General features: G+C 40.2%; 1 protein-coding gene across 13 annotated transcripts in view; it reads left to right on the top strand.

The window, feature by feature from the left end:
• Positions 1-12,804, top strand: part of ptprk (protein tyrosine phosphatase receptor type K) — a 240,816-nt gene that overhangs the window by 78,206 nt on the left and 149,806 nt on the right. For all 13 annotated transcript variants that reach the window (XM_061885778.1, XM_061885767.1, XM_061885765.1 and 10 more), the window contains one exon: positions 839-961. In XM_061885778.1, the coding sequence (XP_061741762.1) occupies positions 839-961 (123 nt within the window). The remainder of the gene's footprint in view (positions 1-838; positions 962-12,804) is intronic.

Here is a 12,804-nt window from a genome sequence, read left to right on the forward strand (position 1 = left end):
ACAATCATTGGTACTTTAACTTTACCTATCTTTAGTCCTGACTTTTGGCACCAGTATGAGGTTCCCACAACCAAAGATGGTTCTTATTGATGTAAGATGTCAGATGTACTTTGGCAAAACCATCAAAAGACTTGTTGACAAAAATTGTTTTAACATATAACAGGAAGACCGAAGCACAGGACTAACATGGTCGTATTTCCTGCCTTTAGTCTGGACTCGAGCAGTAGCATTCTGGATGTATTGCAGCTGTTTTAGAGCTTGTTTAGAGAGCCCAATGAGAGAAGGCCATTACTGCAGTCTAGCATGCTGGAGACAAAGGCATGGTTTAGTCTTTCTCGGGTTGCTTTAGACACGATTCCTTTGATTTTGCCCATGTTTTTATGTGATACAAAGCTACTGATGTTACTTAAAGTTTAGGTTTCAGTCCATTATTACCCCCAGATGTCAACCTTTCATAGGAAGGGTCTCAGGGTGACTGATAACATGTTCTCTTTGCCTCTGTGGGCCAGAAAATTGTTTTGCATCTACACGCTGATCTGTTTGATGCAGTGACCAAAACCAAAGTTCACTTGCCGTCATTGACATTTGCATAGTTGTGGTCGGACACGTTGTTGCTGCGTATCACCTGGTCTAGTGGCAGTATGTACAAGTTGAAAAATAGGGGACCCATAGTTGATCCCTGAGGAACCCCAGGTCATAGCCATTTGGTCTGAGGCACAATTAACATATCTATTCATGGATATGATAATTCCCTGTGAGATGCCAAACAGGAAAATACAGTAACCTTGTTTCCTTTTTAGTGTGAAGTAAACTAAAGTTGTTTCTATTCCCCTTGCAGGAAGCTGTACGTTTGATGAGGGCTTCTCTCAGTGTGATTACCAACAAGACCCCTATGATGACTTTGACTGGACACACATCAATACTCAGGAGGTCCCCTACGTATCCCCCTCCCTGCCCAAAGGTGAGACTGTACTAAATGTGGTGTTGATTGGTCAAGTCTTCTCTCCAAGACAGGGTCTAGGAAAGAAACTAAAACGCTTTCCCCCTTTTAATGGGTAGAGATCATTTAGAATAGGGATGGGCAAAATAATTAACTAACTGAACTATCCACAGGTGCTAATGAGTCAGTCTCCATTAGGACAGCAGCGATTTATACATTATTAAAAAAAAAAAGATTATTATTTAGTGTTTTATTTCATTATAATTTATTAAATATGCTGACATGGTTTATGCACAGCCGCTGCAATACAGCACACCCAAAGAAAAGAATGATGGTTATGGCAAGCAAAAAAAAGTTATTAAAACTATTTTACATAAAATTTGCATCGAGGCTATAACATGTGTTTTATTTGATGACTTTATTAAATCAACAAACTAATTGATATGTTACTTGATTACTGAAACAAACGATAGCTGCAGCCAGAGTCAACTAGTCTGCGGTGGAAAGAAGAACTCTGTATTCGATTGTGTTGGTCTTGGGAAGTTTAGTTTCATCAATGCAGTTAGCGGTTGAAAATATAGTTCTTGATAGCAATAGAAATCTATATTAAAATGTATTTACACATTTTTTAGAAGATAGACCGTATTTACCGGACTATACGCCGCACCCACTAATTTAGAAATAATGTTTTCAACTTTTTGTCGCACCGAACTATGGATTTAAATGGATGTAATTTAGATTTTTTTTTTTTTTCCTGCACCATAACTTGGGAAGGTTGTTTGGATTGGGTCACATAAGTAATAATTGTGTAACTTATACAATAATTAGTCACTGACCTGAGCTACTTTTGTTGGCCACCAGATGGTGACTAAAATGCTATTGGTTCTTATACGATATGAAAACACTGCGCTTGGTTAAATTGCCATCTCGCGGGTCAAATTGTAGATGCCGGTGGGCCGCAGTTTGGACACCCCCTAATTTAGCCGTTAACAAAGAAAAATCCATAGATTAGCCGCATCTTCGAATAAACTTCAGAGTTAAAGCTTTGGAAATATGGTATATCAACTTAAACTGATGAGATAAACCACTAAACCTAAAAGCATCAACTTTGTCTTCATTGACAAATATGTCAAGCTTGTTGGTTTAGGGATGGCAAATAACGCAAAGGATGCGGTTTTTGATTTTGAGGAATTATGTTTTTTTCAAAACTGACTGAAGCAGATCAATAAATGTTGATTTTGAACCACTAAAGTGTCAGGCCTTCGACCATATCCTGGTTCACTCTGATTTTCACTGGTGTGAAAGGTTGTCAGTAGTCCTGTGTTTGACTTGGGACCTTTTTGGGACCAGCTGGGATAGGTTCCAGCTCTGTGTGACCCTGAACCGGGTAAACGATCTGTAAAATTGGTGGACACTGCAGCATCTTCAGCCAGCACTTGATTTATCCGGTCCACATTTTTACCCTGCCTCGTTCTCTTCTGTAATCTGTTAGTTTTTTTTTCATGATGGTGATGAAGGGGGAATTATATCTTTCTGCCTCAGGGCTGAGGGTCTAATTAAGAACAGGAGGTCATTAATCAAAAGAAGGGAACAGGGAAGGTTGGCTACTTTACGATGTTAAAAGCCACATCTTTTACCTAAAACCATGGAAGTACTATTCGTACTGCAAACAAATAAAATGAGGCCAAAAAAAAGTTGTCCATAAGCTCAGTGCTCATTTTTCACCGGACTTCACCAGTTTATCTCTCACCTCTCATCTCCAATGTCCTGTCTTCTCTGCACCTCTGCTTGGAAGAGACTCTGTTACCATGACAATATGACATTATTTATCTCTGCTGCTGATCGTCATGACAACCCAACCTCACTGACATTTGAGATACGACAAAACACACTTTTACCCCATTGTGTGGCAAGTGTTGTCTTGAAGATCCTTGCCCAATAAGGCACTGTTAATATCATCCCAAGTGGTGTCAAATCATTACGAGGAAAAAATTTGACGTTTCAAGAGGGTAAATGTTGAACGTGAGAGGTAACGGATGATTGCATGAATTTATAAATTTGTCTTTGCAGGAGACGCCAATAGTTTGGAGAAGCTGCTTAGCTAAGGTGTCTCACCTAGGGGTATGCTTATATACGCTGGACATTTGAAGTGACACCATAAAGTGTGTAGAATTGTGGCTGCAAAGCAAACTTTGCCAGGAGGAACAATAGATCCAAAACTTGAGATTTCCCTCTTCTTGGGATGGGCATTTAAAAAATATACAGTATATATATATATATATATATATATATATATATATATATATATATATATATATATATATATAGTTTGGGAAAATAATGGGTTGGAAGCTTTGTATACTCATTTTGAGCTGCATAAGACCCTGTTTTTCAACAATTAATTATTAATCCCAAACACATTTATATTCCAGCCTTATACCATTTAAACATTAAAGGCCTTGTTTTGCAAAAAGAGCATAACAGAAACACAACTGAGCCCTGAGGCACTGAGCAAAACCTCTTCCCTTTCAAATGCAACAGCCAGCTGTAACAAAATGAAATGGCGACGGTGCACCGACAACTGCTGAGACTTTGGCAGCCTGGATTGCTAATTTAATGGCTACAAAACACCAACAAAACAAGGTATACGCGATCAGGAAAAAACACATCTAAACTTATGTTCTCTTGTGGGAAACCGAAGATGTTTTTGTGCTTACGCAGTCAAACCCTGTCTATAGCGACCTGGCAATGGAAACCGCATAATTGACCACCAGGGATAGGCAATATGGCCTAAATAAAATCCCTATTGCGATATAAATTACAGCCTCATGTGATAACGTTATGTATCACAATACATTATTTGGTACAAGAATGGTAATTTAATTATTTCATAACGTGTTGCAAAAGCTGATTTGGCTGCTGACCTATGCAGTACCGTGTTGCATTATTTCCGGTTATATCATTTTCTCAAAATGATTATTAATCTACCTGCTTACTTGCTTTTATTGTGTGGTCACTTTCTATTGTAACATGGTTCTATTTACACTTCTGTTAAAAAGTAATGAGCATTTATTGTTTTGTCTTTTGATACTTTACATCAGTTTGGGGCAATACCACAAATTTAGGTATCGATCCAATACCAACTAGTACTTAAACGTTTCAAGAATGATTACATTTTTGATCAAAATTATAATCAGAAAAAAATGATGACGGGATAACTAAATGAATAATTCAATGATTTCCTACTATCGACTCTGATCTAAATCCCATAATTTCCCCCTAATCATTTGTCCAGACTGAGTTTTAGTTTGTAAACAATAACAAAAACGACATAAGATTTTGTGATAGTAAACACATTGATGTAATCATTGTTTCGACAATATACTGCTCTTATACTTGGTATTGTTACAGTCGATATTTGTATTGATAGATGCATTTTGTTTAAATTCAAGGGTGCAAGTTTGCTGATAGCGGTTTGCATGGCTTATTGTATCCTACTACGATGTGGAGTGTAGCATGTTTAACTGTTTCTTGTACTCCAGTGATCATGGCACTGGTAAGAAGTGGAGTTTATTTGCCGACATGGCGATGATTGCTGACTTAGAAGTGGCTTTGTACTTGGGAGGAACGCTAACAAAGATGCTACATTGTGTTGAGGGCACCTTTGTCCGCTTGTCGCTGCCAAATTTTGGGGACACAACTAGAGTGTGTCATCAATATGCATTATCTTGATGTAACAAGTGTTAAAAGTTTTATTATCGGTTATATCTTTTTATATCATATATCATTGTGTGTATGTTGTGTATATTTTACAACCCAAGTGACCACTCTACACAGGTTTCAATGACAAACTCACACAGTGAACATTATGCAAGCATAAAACAATTTCCCATATTTTCCGGGCTATAGAGCGCACCAGTATATAAGCCGCACCCACTTAATATTATCAATCAATCAATCAATCAATCAATGTTTACTTATATAGCCCTAAATCACTAGTGTCTCAAAGGGCTGCACAAACCACTACGACATCCTCGGTAGGCCCACATAAGGGCAAGGAAAACTCACACCCAGTGGGACATCGGTGACAATAATGACCCAGTGGGTAGTCGGTGACAATGATGACTATGAGAACCTTGGAGAGGAGGAAAGCAATGGATGTCGAGCGGGTCTAACATGATACTGTGAAAGTTCAATCCATAATGGATCCAACACAGTCGCGAGAGTCCAGTCCAAAGCGGATCCAACACAGCAGCGAGAGTCCCGTTCACAGCGGAGCCAGCAGGAAACCATCCCAAGCGGAGGCGGATCAGCAGCGCAGAGATGTCCCCAGCCGATACACAGGCAAGCAGTACATGGCCACCGGATCGGACCGGACCCCCTCCACAAGGGAGAGTGGGACATAGGAGAAAAAGAAAAGAAACGGCAGATCAAGTGGTCTAAAAAGGGAGTCTATTTAAAGGCTAGAGTATACAAATGAGTTTTAAGGTGAGACTTAAATGCTTCTACTGAGGTGGCATCTCGAACTGTTACCGGGCAAGATAGGATGGAGCTAGACCGTGTAGTATTTTATACGTAAGTAGTAAAACCTTAAAGTCACATCTTAAGTGCACAGGAAGCCAGTGCAGGTGAGCCAGTACAGGCGTAATGTGATCAAACTTTCTTGTTCTTGTCAAAAGTCTAGCAGCCGCATTTTGTACCAACTGTAATCTTTTAATGCTAGACATGGGGAGACCCGAAAATAATACGTTACAGTAGTCGAGACGAGACGTAACAAACGCATGGATAATGATCTCGGCGTCTTTAGTGGACAGAATGGAGCGAATTTTAGCGATATTACGGAGATGAAAGAAGGCCGTTTTAGTAACGCTTTTAATGTGTGACTCAAAGGAGAGAGTTGGGTCGAAGATAATACCCAGATTCTTTACCGTGTCGCCTTGTTTAATTGTTTGGTTGTCAAATGTTAGAGTTGTATTATTAAATAGAGGTCGGTGTTTAGCAGAGGAAAAATATTTTCCATATATTAGCCGCACCGGACTATAAGCCGTAGATATATACGTTGTAAGATGAGTAATTTACAAATACAATTATTATTTTTTTTTTTACATACCTTATAGGCCTACTGAAATGAGATTTTCTTATTCAAACGGGAATAGCAGGTCCATTGTATGTGTCATACTTGATCATTTCGCGATATTGCCATATTTTTGCTGAAAGGATTTAGTAGAGACCATCGATGATAAAGTTGCCAACTTTTGGTCGCTAATAAAAAAGCCTTGCCTTTACCGGAAGTAGCAGACGACGTGCGCGTGACGTCACGGGTTGTAGGGCTCCTCACATCCTCACATTGTTTATAATGTGAGCCTCCAGCAGCAAGAGCTATTCGGACCGAGAAAGCGACAATTTCCCCATTAATTTGAGCGAGGATGAAAGATTCGTGGATGAGGAAATTTAGAGTATAGGACTAGAAAAAAATATCGAGATATATATTGTGTATCGTGACATGGCCCAAAAATAGCAATATATTAATAAAAGGCCATATCGCCCAGCCCTTATTTTATCACCATAGAGTCTTTGTGCTTTTTGTGTGTAAAATAAAATGTATGCAAAACGCCCAGCCCTGAATTGTAGTGATGAAGGAAGAATCCGTACAAGTAGAAATGCTAAGGACGGCTAGAAGACGGAACAGCACTTGTACTTCTATTTGTTCTCAACAGAAGAGCACAGCAGCACCTGCAGTGAGCGAACTCGTTGAACAGATGGCACCATAGCACGAAAGATAACACACCTTTTTGGTATTTTGTTAATTGCATTATGGCTGTCATCGAACACAAATCCATTAATTCGCCGCACCGTTTTATAAGCCACAGGGTTTAATGTTTAGGAAAATACAACCGTCTTATAGTTTGGATTTTATGGTACTTTATATTGTTCTCCTGCCATTCTAGTGGCCACGCTACACAGGTTGCTATGACGAACTCGCATGTTGAACATAACGGAGGAAAGCACAAACACTTTATATCATGGCAAGTTTATCTTTAAAAGAGTAAACAATCAACAACTGACCACTGAATTAGCCTCGATACGAGCGACTACGTGTATTGTGATGTTATGAATAGAGAGTTTCTGTGTTGCGGAAAGCTGCTGTTTCTGCGTTATTAAAACAAGCAACAAAAGGAAACGTAACAATACAATCGTCTCGTGCGAATGCGCGCTATTTCAGTGAGAGAATTGTTGGTGACATCCGTCCTGTCTCGCGGAGTCAATGCGTTGGAGTAAAATAAGTTTTCGCTAACACAGGTTTGGGCTGTTGACGTGATAATATGCGGCTTACAAGCCAGCAGGCATGGAGAGAAGTCTATGCTGCAATGTTTTGTGTGGTTAAATAAGTTTATGAAACTGTGAGTAGAGGAAATAAATAGTGTCAATGTGTGAGGCGTAATTGAAGACAACCATGAAAGGCGCCTATAGAGGTTGACGTATATCAATCAATCAATCAATCAATGTTTATTTATATAGCCCCAAATCACAAATGTCTCAAAGGACTGCACAAATCATTACGACTACAACATCCTCGGAAGAACCCACAAAAGGGCAAGGAAAACTCACACCCAGTGGGCAGGGAGAATTCACATCCAGTGGGACGCCAGTGACAATGCTGACTATGAGAAACCTTGGAGAGGACTTCAGATGTGGGCAACCCCCCCCCTCTAGGGGACCGAAAGGAATGGATGTCGAGCGGGTCCAACATGATACTGTGAAAGTTCAATCCATAGTGGCTCCAACACAGCCGCAAGAGTTCAGTTCAAAGCGGATCCAAGACAGCAGCGAGAGTCCCGTCCACAGGAGACCATCTCAAGCGGAGGCGGGTCAGCAGCGTAGAGATGTCCCCAATCGATACAGGCGAGCAGTCCATCCTGGGTCCCGACGAGCGGTCCATCCTGGGTCTCGACTCTGGACAGCCAGTACTTCATCCATAGTTATCGGACCGGACCCCCTCCACAAGGGAGGGGGGGACATAGGAGAAAGAAAAGAAGCGGCAGATCAACTGGTCTAAAAAGGAGGTCTATTTAAAGGCTAGAGTATACAGATGAGTTTTAAGGTGAGACTTAAATGCTTTTACTGAGGTAGCATCTCGAACTGTTACCGGGAGGGCATTCCAGAGTACTGGAGCCCGAACGGAAATGATTTGGACATCAAGTAAAGCTCTCAGGTAGAGGGATGGAAACACGAAAAAAAAGTAGCTAAAGGTGCTAAAATTAGCTTCTTTTTATGCAGTGTCTGAAACTATCGAGTGTGCAGGTGTACCTATTTTTGTCACCGGGTGAATCTGTATACTGTACATAAAGTTTATTTTCGACGGCATCCAGGGATGAAAATAGCACCGACGACTTCAAGAGTCTGCCTCACAATACGAAGGTCCCGAGTAGTCAGGGTTCAATCCCGGGCTCAGGATCTTTCTGTGTGGAGTTTGCATGTTCTCCCCGTGAATGCGTGGGTTCCCTCCGGGTACTCCGGCTTCCTCCCACTTCCGAAGACATGCACCTGGGGATAGGTTGATTGGCAACACTAAATTGTCCCTAGTGTGTGAATGTTGTCTGTCTATCTGTGTTGGCCCTGCGATGAGGTGGCGACTTGTCCAGGGTGTACACCGCCTTCCACCCGATTGTAGCTGAGATAGGCACCAACGCCCCCCGCGACCACAAAGGGAATAAGCGGTAAAAGATGGATGGATGGACTTCAAGAGATATATTTAAACAGTGTACATTTTTATAAGATCATTGATGATACTTTTGGGGAGGATGGGGCGTGGTTTCATTCGCCTCCAGAATGGACCATCGCGTAGTCAGACTCAAAAATCGTTTTATAAATGTGAGTGTGGAGCCAAGTTTACACAGAATTTACACCGTTTATCCATCCATCCATCCATTTTCTACCGCTTATTCCCTTCGGGGTCGCGGGGGGCGCTGGAGCCTATCTCAGCTACAGTCGGGTGGAAGGCGGTGTACACCCTGGACAAGTCGCCAAGTCATCCAATACATTTTATTTACACCACAAGGATGTGTTTTAAAATCCTCAAAGGTCCCCTTTAACATTAAGGAGGACCATGATTTTGAGGTTTGTCTCCTGCACTCTTAAAGTGAGAGCTCAAAGACACATGTTCGGCCTTCAAAATAAAAGCGCTTTGTTGACAAGACTTTAAAGGCCTACTGAAACCCACTACTACCGACCACGCAGTCTGATAGTTTATATATCAATGATGAAATATTAACATTGCAACACATGCCAATACGGCCGGTTTAGTTTACTAAATTACATTTTTTAATTTCCCGCGGAGTTTCTTGTTGAAAACGTCACGGAATGATGACGCAAATGATGACGCGTGTTTGTGACATTATTGGTTGAGCGGACATTTTTAGTCCAGTACCACTTACGGCTAAAAGTCGTCTCTTTTCATCGCATGATTACACAGTAATTTGGACATCTGTGTTGCTGAATCTTTTGCAATTTGTTCAATTAATAATGGAGACTATAAAGAAGAATGCTGTTGGTGGAAAGCGGTGGATTGCAGCTGCCTTTAGCAACCGAAACACAGCCGGTGTTTCTTAGTTTTTTGTGAAACTTTAGCGAACACGTTTCTCTACCACATGTCAACTAGCAAGTTTTTGGATGAGAAAATTGTGATATTAAGTCGTCTTTTACCGGAGACTTGTGCGGAGTTAGAGTCCTCCTGCATCAGCTGTCATCTTGGCTCCTCCATTTGCTTCTCTCCGAGACACTGGCGGTCACCGCAGCCCTCCGACTTTCAGGTATGACTTTATAATCCCACTAAAACATGATTAACACAATAAGCAGATAAAGGATTTTCTAGAATTACCCTAGTAAATGTGTCTTATAACATCTGAATCGCCTTTTTTTTTTCTTTCCTAATGCTTCACTCTAACTTTCCTCATCCACGAATCTTTCATCCTCGCTCAAATTAATGGGTAAATCGTCGCTTTCTCGGTTAAAAATCGCTCTTGCTGCTGGTGGCTATGATTATAAACAATGTGAGGATGTGAGGAGCCCTACAACCCGTGACGTCACGCGCACATCGTCTGCTACATCCTATACAGGCAAGGCTTTTTTATTAGCGACCAAAAGTTGCGAACTTTATCATTGATGTTCTCTACTAAATCCTTTCAGCAAAAATATGGCAATATCGCGAAATGATCAAGTATGACACATACAATGGACCTGCTATCCCCGTTTAAATAAGAAAACTCATTTCAGTAGGCCACTAAAGAAGATCAAATGTTAAGATTATAATTGTATTTGTATTATAAATATATTTGTAACATACAATATTTTATGTTCAATGCAGATTGACTTATTGGAGCTTGGAGGAAAAAAAAAACATTTTCATCACAGTATTGACAAAACAAAATGCAATTAGATTATTTTTCCAAAATCGTTCAGCTCTAAATGAGACCTATTTGTCTCACAAGTGTTGCCTAAATTCTTTATAGATTCGACTTTTTTGAAGTTGCAGGAAGTGCAGAAAATAACACGGCCTCTGTTGACGCAAATGTTAGATGAATCATATTACAAATGATCAACACTTTCTGAACTATGATGTTTATGCCAACTTAGTCTGCTAATATTAGTGTTACACAATAGATGTTGAGTCAGTGTTACTATTTCACAGTCGTTCATCTCAGTTGTGCTGTTGATCTTTAAAGCCTACACTGATTTGTTCTGGTTGTTAATTGCTGTTTGCGCTTGCGGCAACATCGAGTGTGCAGGGGAGGGTTTTGGCACTTTTTTTTTTTGCAACGGAGATAAAAGTCATCTATGTAATCGTAACGGGGGCTGGTGTTGGCACAAGCTGCCGCGGCGGGGCTCAGGCGCTACGCTAGCAGCGTGCATCGTGCCAATCGAACATTGACGGCCTGGGACCGTGTGATTCACCGGACTAAAGTAGATACTCTTGACTCATAATGTGGTCAGCGAGCTCCACTTCAAACCTCTTTGGTTTGCCATTCTCCTCACGTCTCTTTATTTGTCAGCAGCCAAGCAAGAGGGGAACAGGCTTTTAACTCTACTACAGCTCATTATTTGTCGATTCAAGGGGTTTACCATTGCTTATGTATCACCAAATGAAATCAAACGTGTGTGAAACCGTAAAAACAACAGTTAATTGATTAACAAACAAGAAAAAATACATTTCCTTGCATGCGTTAGGCGTATAAAGTGCGGCCCGGGGGCCATTTGCGGCCCGCAGCCAATTTTTTAATGGCCTGTGATACATTCTAAAAAATACTATTAAAAACAAAACACTAAAAAGTGCAAATTAAAGAGCAAACAGGTGAAATTTAACTAATAAAAGTTGCAATTTTGACTTTAACACAAAGCTGCTATGCCGCCTGTTTTTTTTTTTTTAAAGCTGCCCATCCATCCATTTTCTACCGCTTATTCCCTTTTGGGGTCGCGGGGGGTGCTGGCGCCTATCTCAGCTACAATTGGGCGCCAACATTCACACTCACATTCAAACACTAGGGCCAAATTTAATGTTGCCAATCAACCTATCCCAAGCTGCCATTACTCAAAAAATAACAATGAATAAAAATGAATGTTATGAATTATTGACCAATTCAAAGCTCCAATTACTTAAAATGAAAAAATGCCACTTCGAAATATATTTTGGGGCAAATATTGCATATTTTGTGTTTGCCATAAAAACATTTTTTTTCACAAAAACTGTAAAAACCCCAAAACATGAAACAATAAATAAAAAACTTACAGTCGACAGATAGCCCTGAAGTTGGCTCTTGAAATTTGAGAGACGGGCACACGATGCATTTCAAAGCATCTCGTATCTGTTGGAACTAAGAGTGTAGCCTTCTCAAACACGGGGTATTTTAATCATAATGCATCTATTTTCAATGATATCATATCAGGAAAATCAAAGAAACATACAAAAGGATATCAAAGGGTTAACACTTACATTCTCTTTTAGTGGAAGCAGTGTTGTTGATCACCTTTTTTTGCCAGTGCGTGGAAGTCTAGTATCAGTTTTGTTGTGGCAATTTTCAAAACAGATCTTTGCTCAATTCTGTTTTAATATTTGGCGGGCCGGATTAATGGAACCAATGGGTCGGATGTGGCCCTCGGGCTGTAGTTTGCCCATCACTGATCTCTAGGCTTGAGCGTTGAAAAAAAAATGTAGGAGTTATTTTTAACACTGAGTGTGGCCCTTTTGGGTTCGCAACAATTTCAGTGAGATGTTTTTTTTAAATTGTTTTTGAATTTCATTGCGGGGGGCACTGGTGCCCATCTCAGCTACAATCACACCAGCGTCCCTCGCGACCCCAAAAGGAATAAGTGGTAGTAAATGGATGGATGGATGAATCTCGTTACTTAAAAATAACTCATTAAAATCGATGACGTTGTGAATTTTTGACCTTCAATTAAGTTCACATCAAGTATTCCACGCTAACATTTTTTGGGGGGAAATTTTGCACATTTTTGTGTTTTTTTGCCATGAAAAATAGGGTTTTGAAAAAAAAAAGGGCATAAAACAGCGAAGAAAAACAACTCTATAACGAAAGACCTGAACTTGATCTCGATATTTAAGAATTGAATCGTACATAAAAATTAAATGATATGACTTATTTCTAAAAATTTTAGGTTCCAGGTCGGGAACGAAACATAAGTGCAGCCCTAACGGATTAAAACTGTCTATATTATTGTATTGGTTTTGAAAATGAAAACATGTCAAAAGGCCCGTGCATGCTTTCATTTGTCATTGTGTGGCCCTCAGTAGAAAATGTTTGGACACCTCTGCTCCTCAGTAGACTTCATTAAAAAAAACCTGTCTCAAA

This window comes from Nerophis ophidion, linkage group LG24 (genome assembly GCF_033978795.1).
Source record: "Nerophis ophidion isolate RoL-2023_Sa linkage group LG24, RoL_Noph_v1.0, whole genome shotgun sequence".
Classification (NCBI taxonomy): domain Eukaryota; kingdom Metazoa; phylum Chordata; class Actinopteri; order Syngnathiformes; family Syngnathidae; genus Nerophis; species Nerophis ophidion.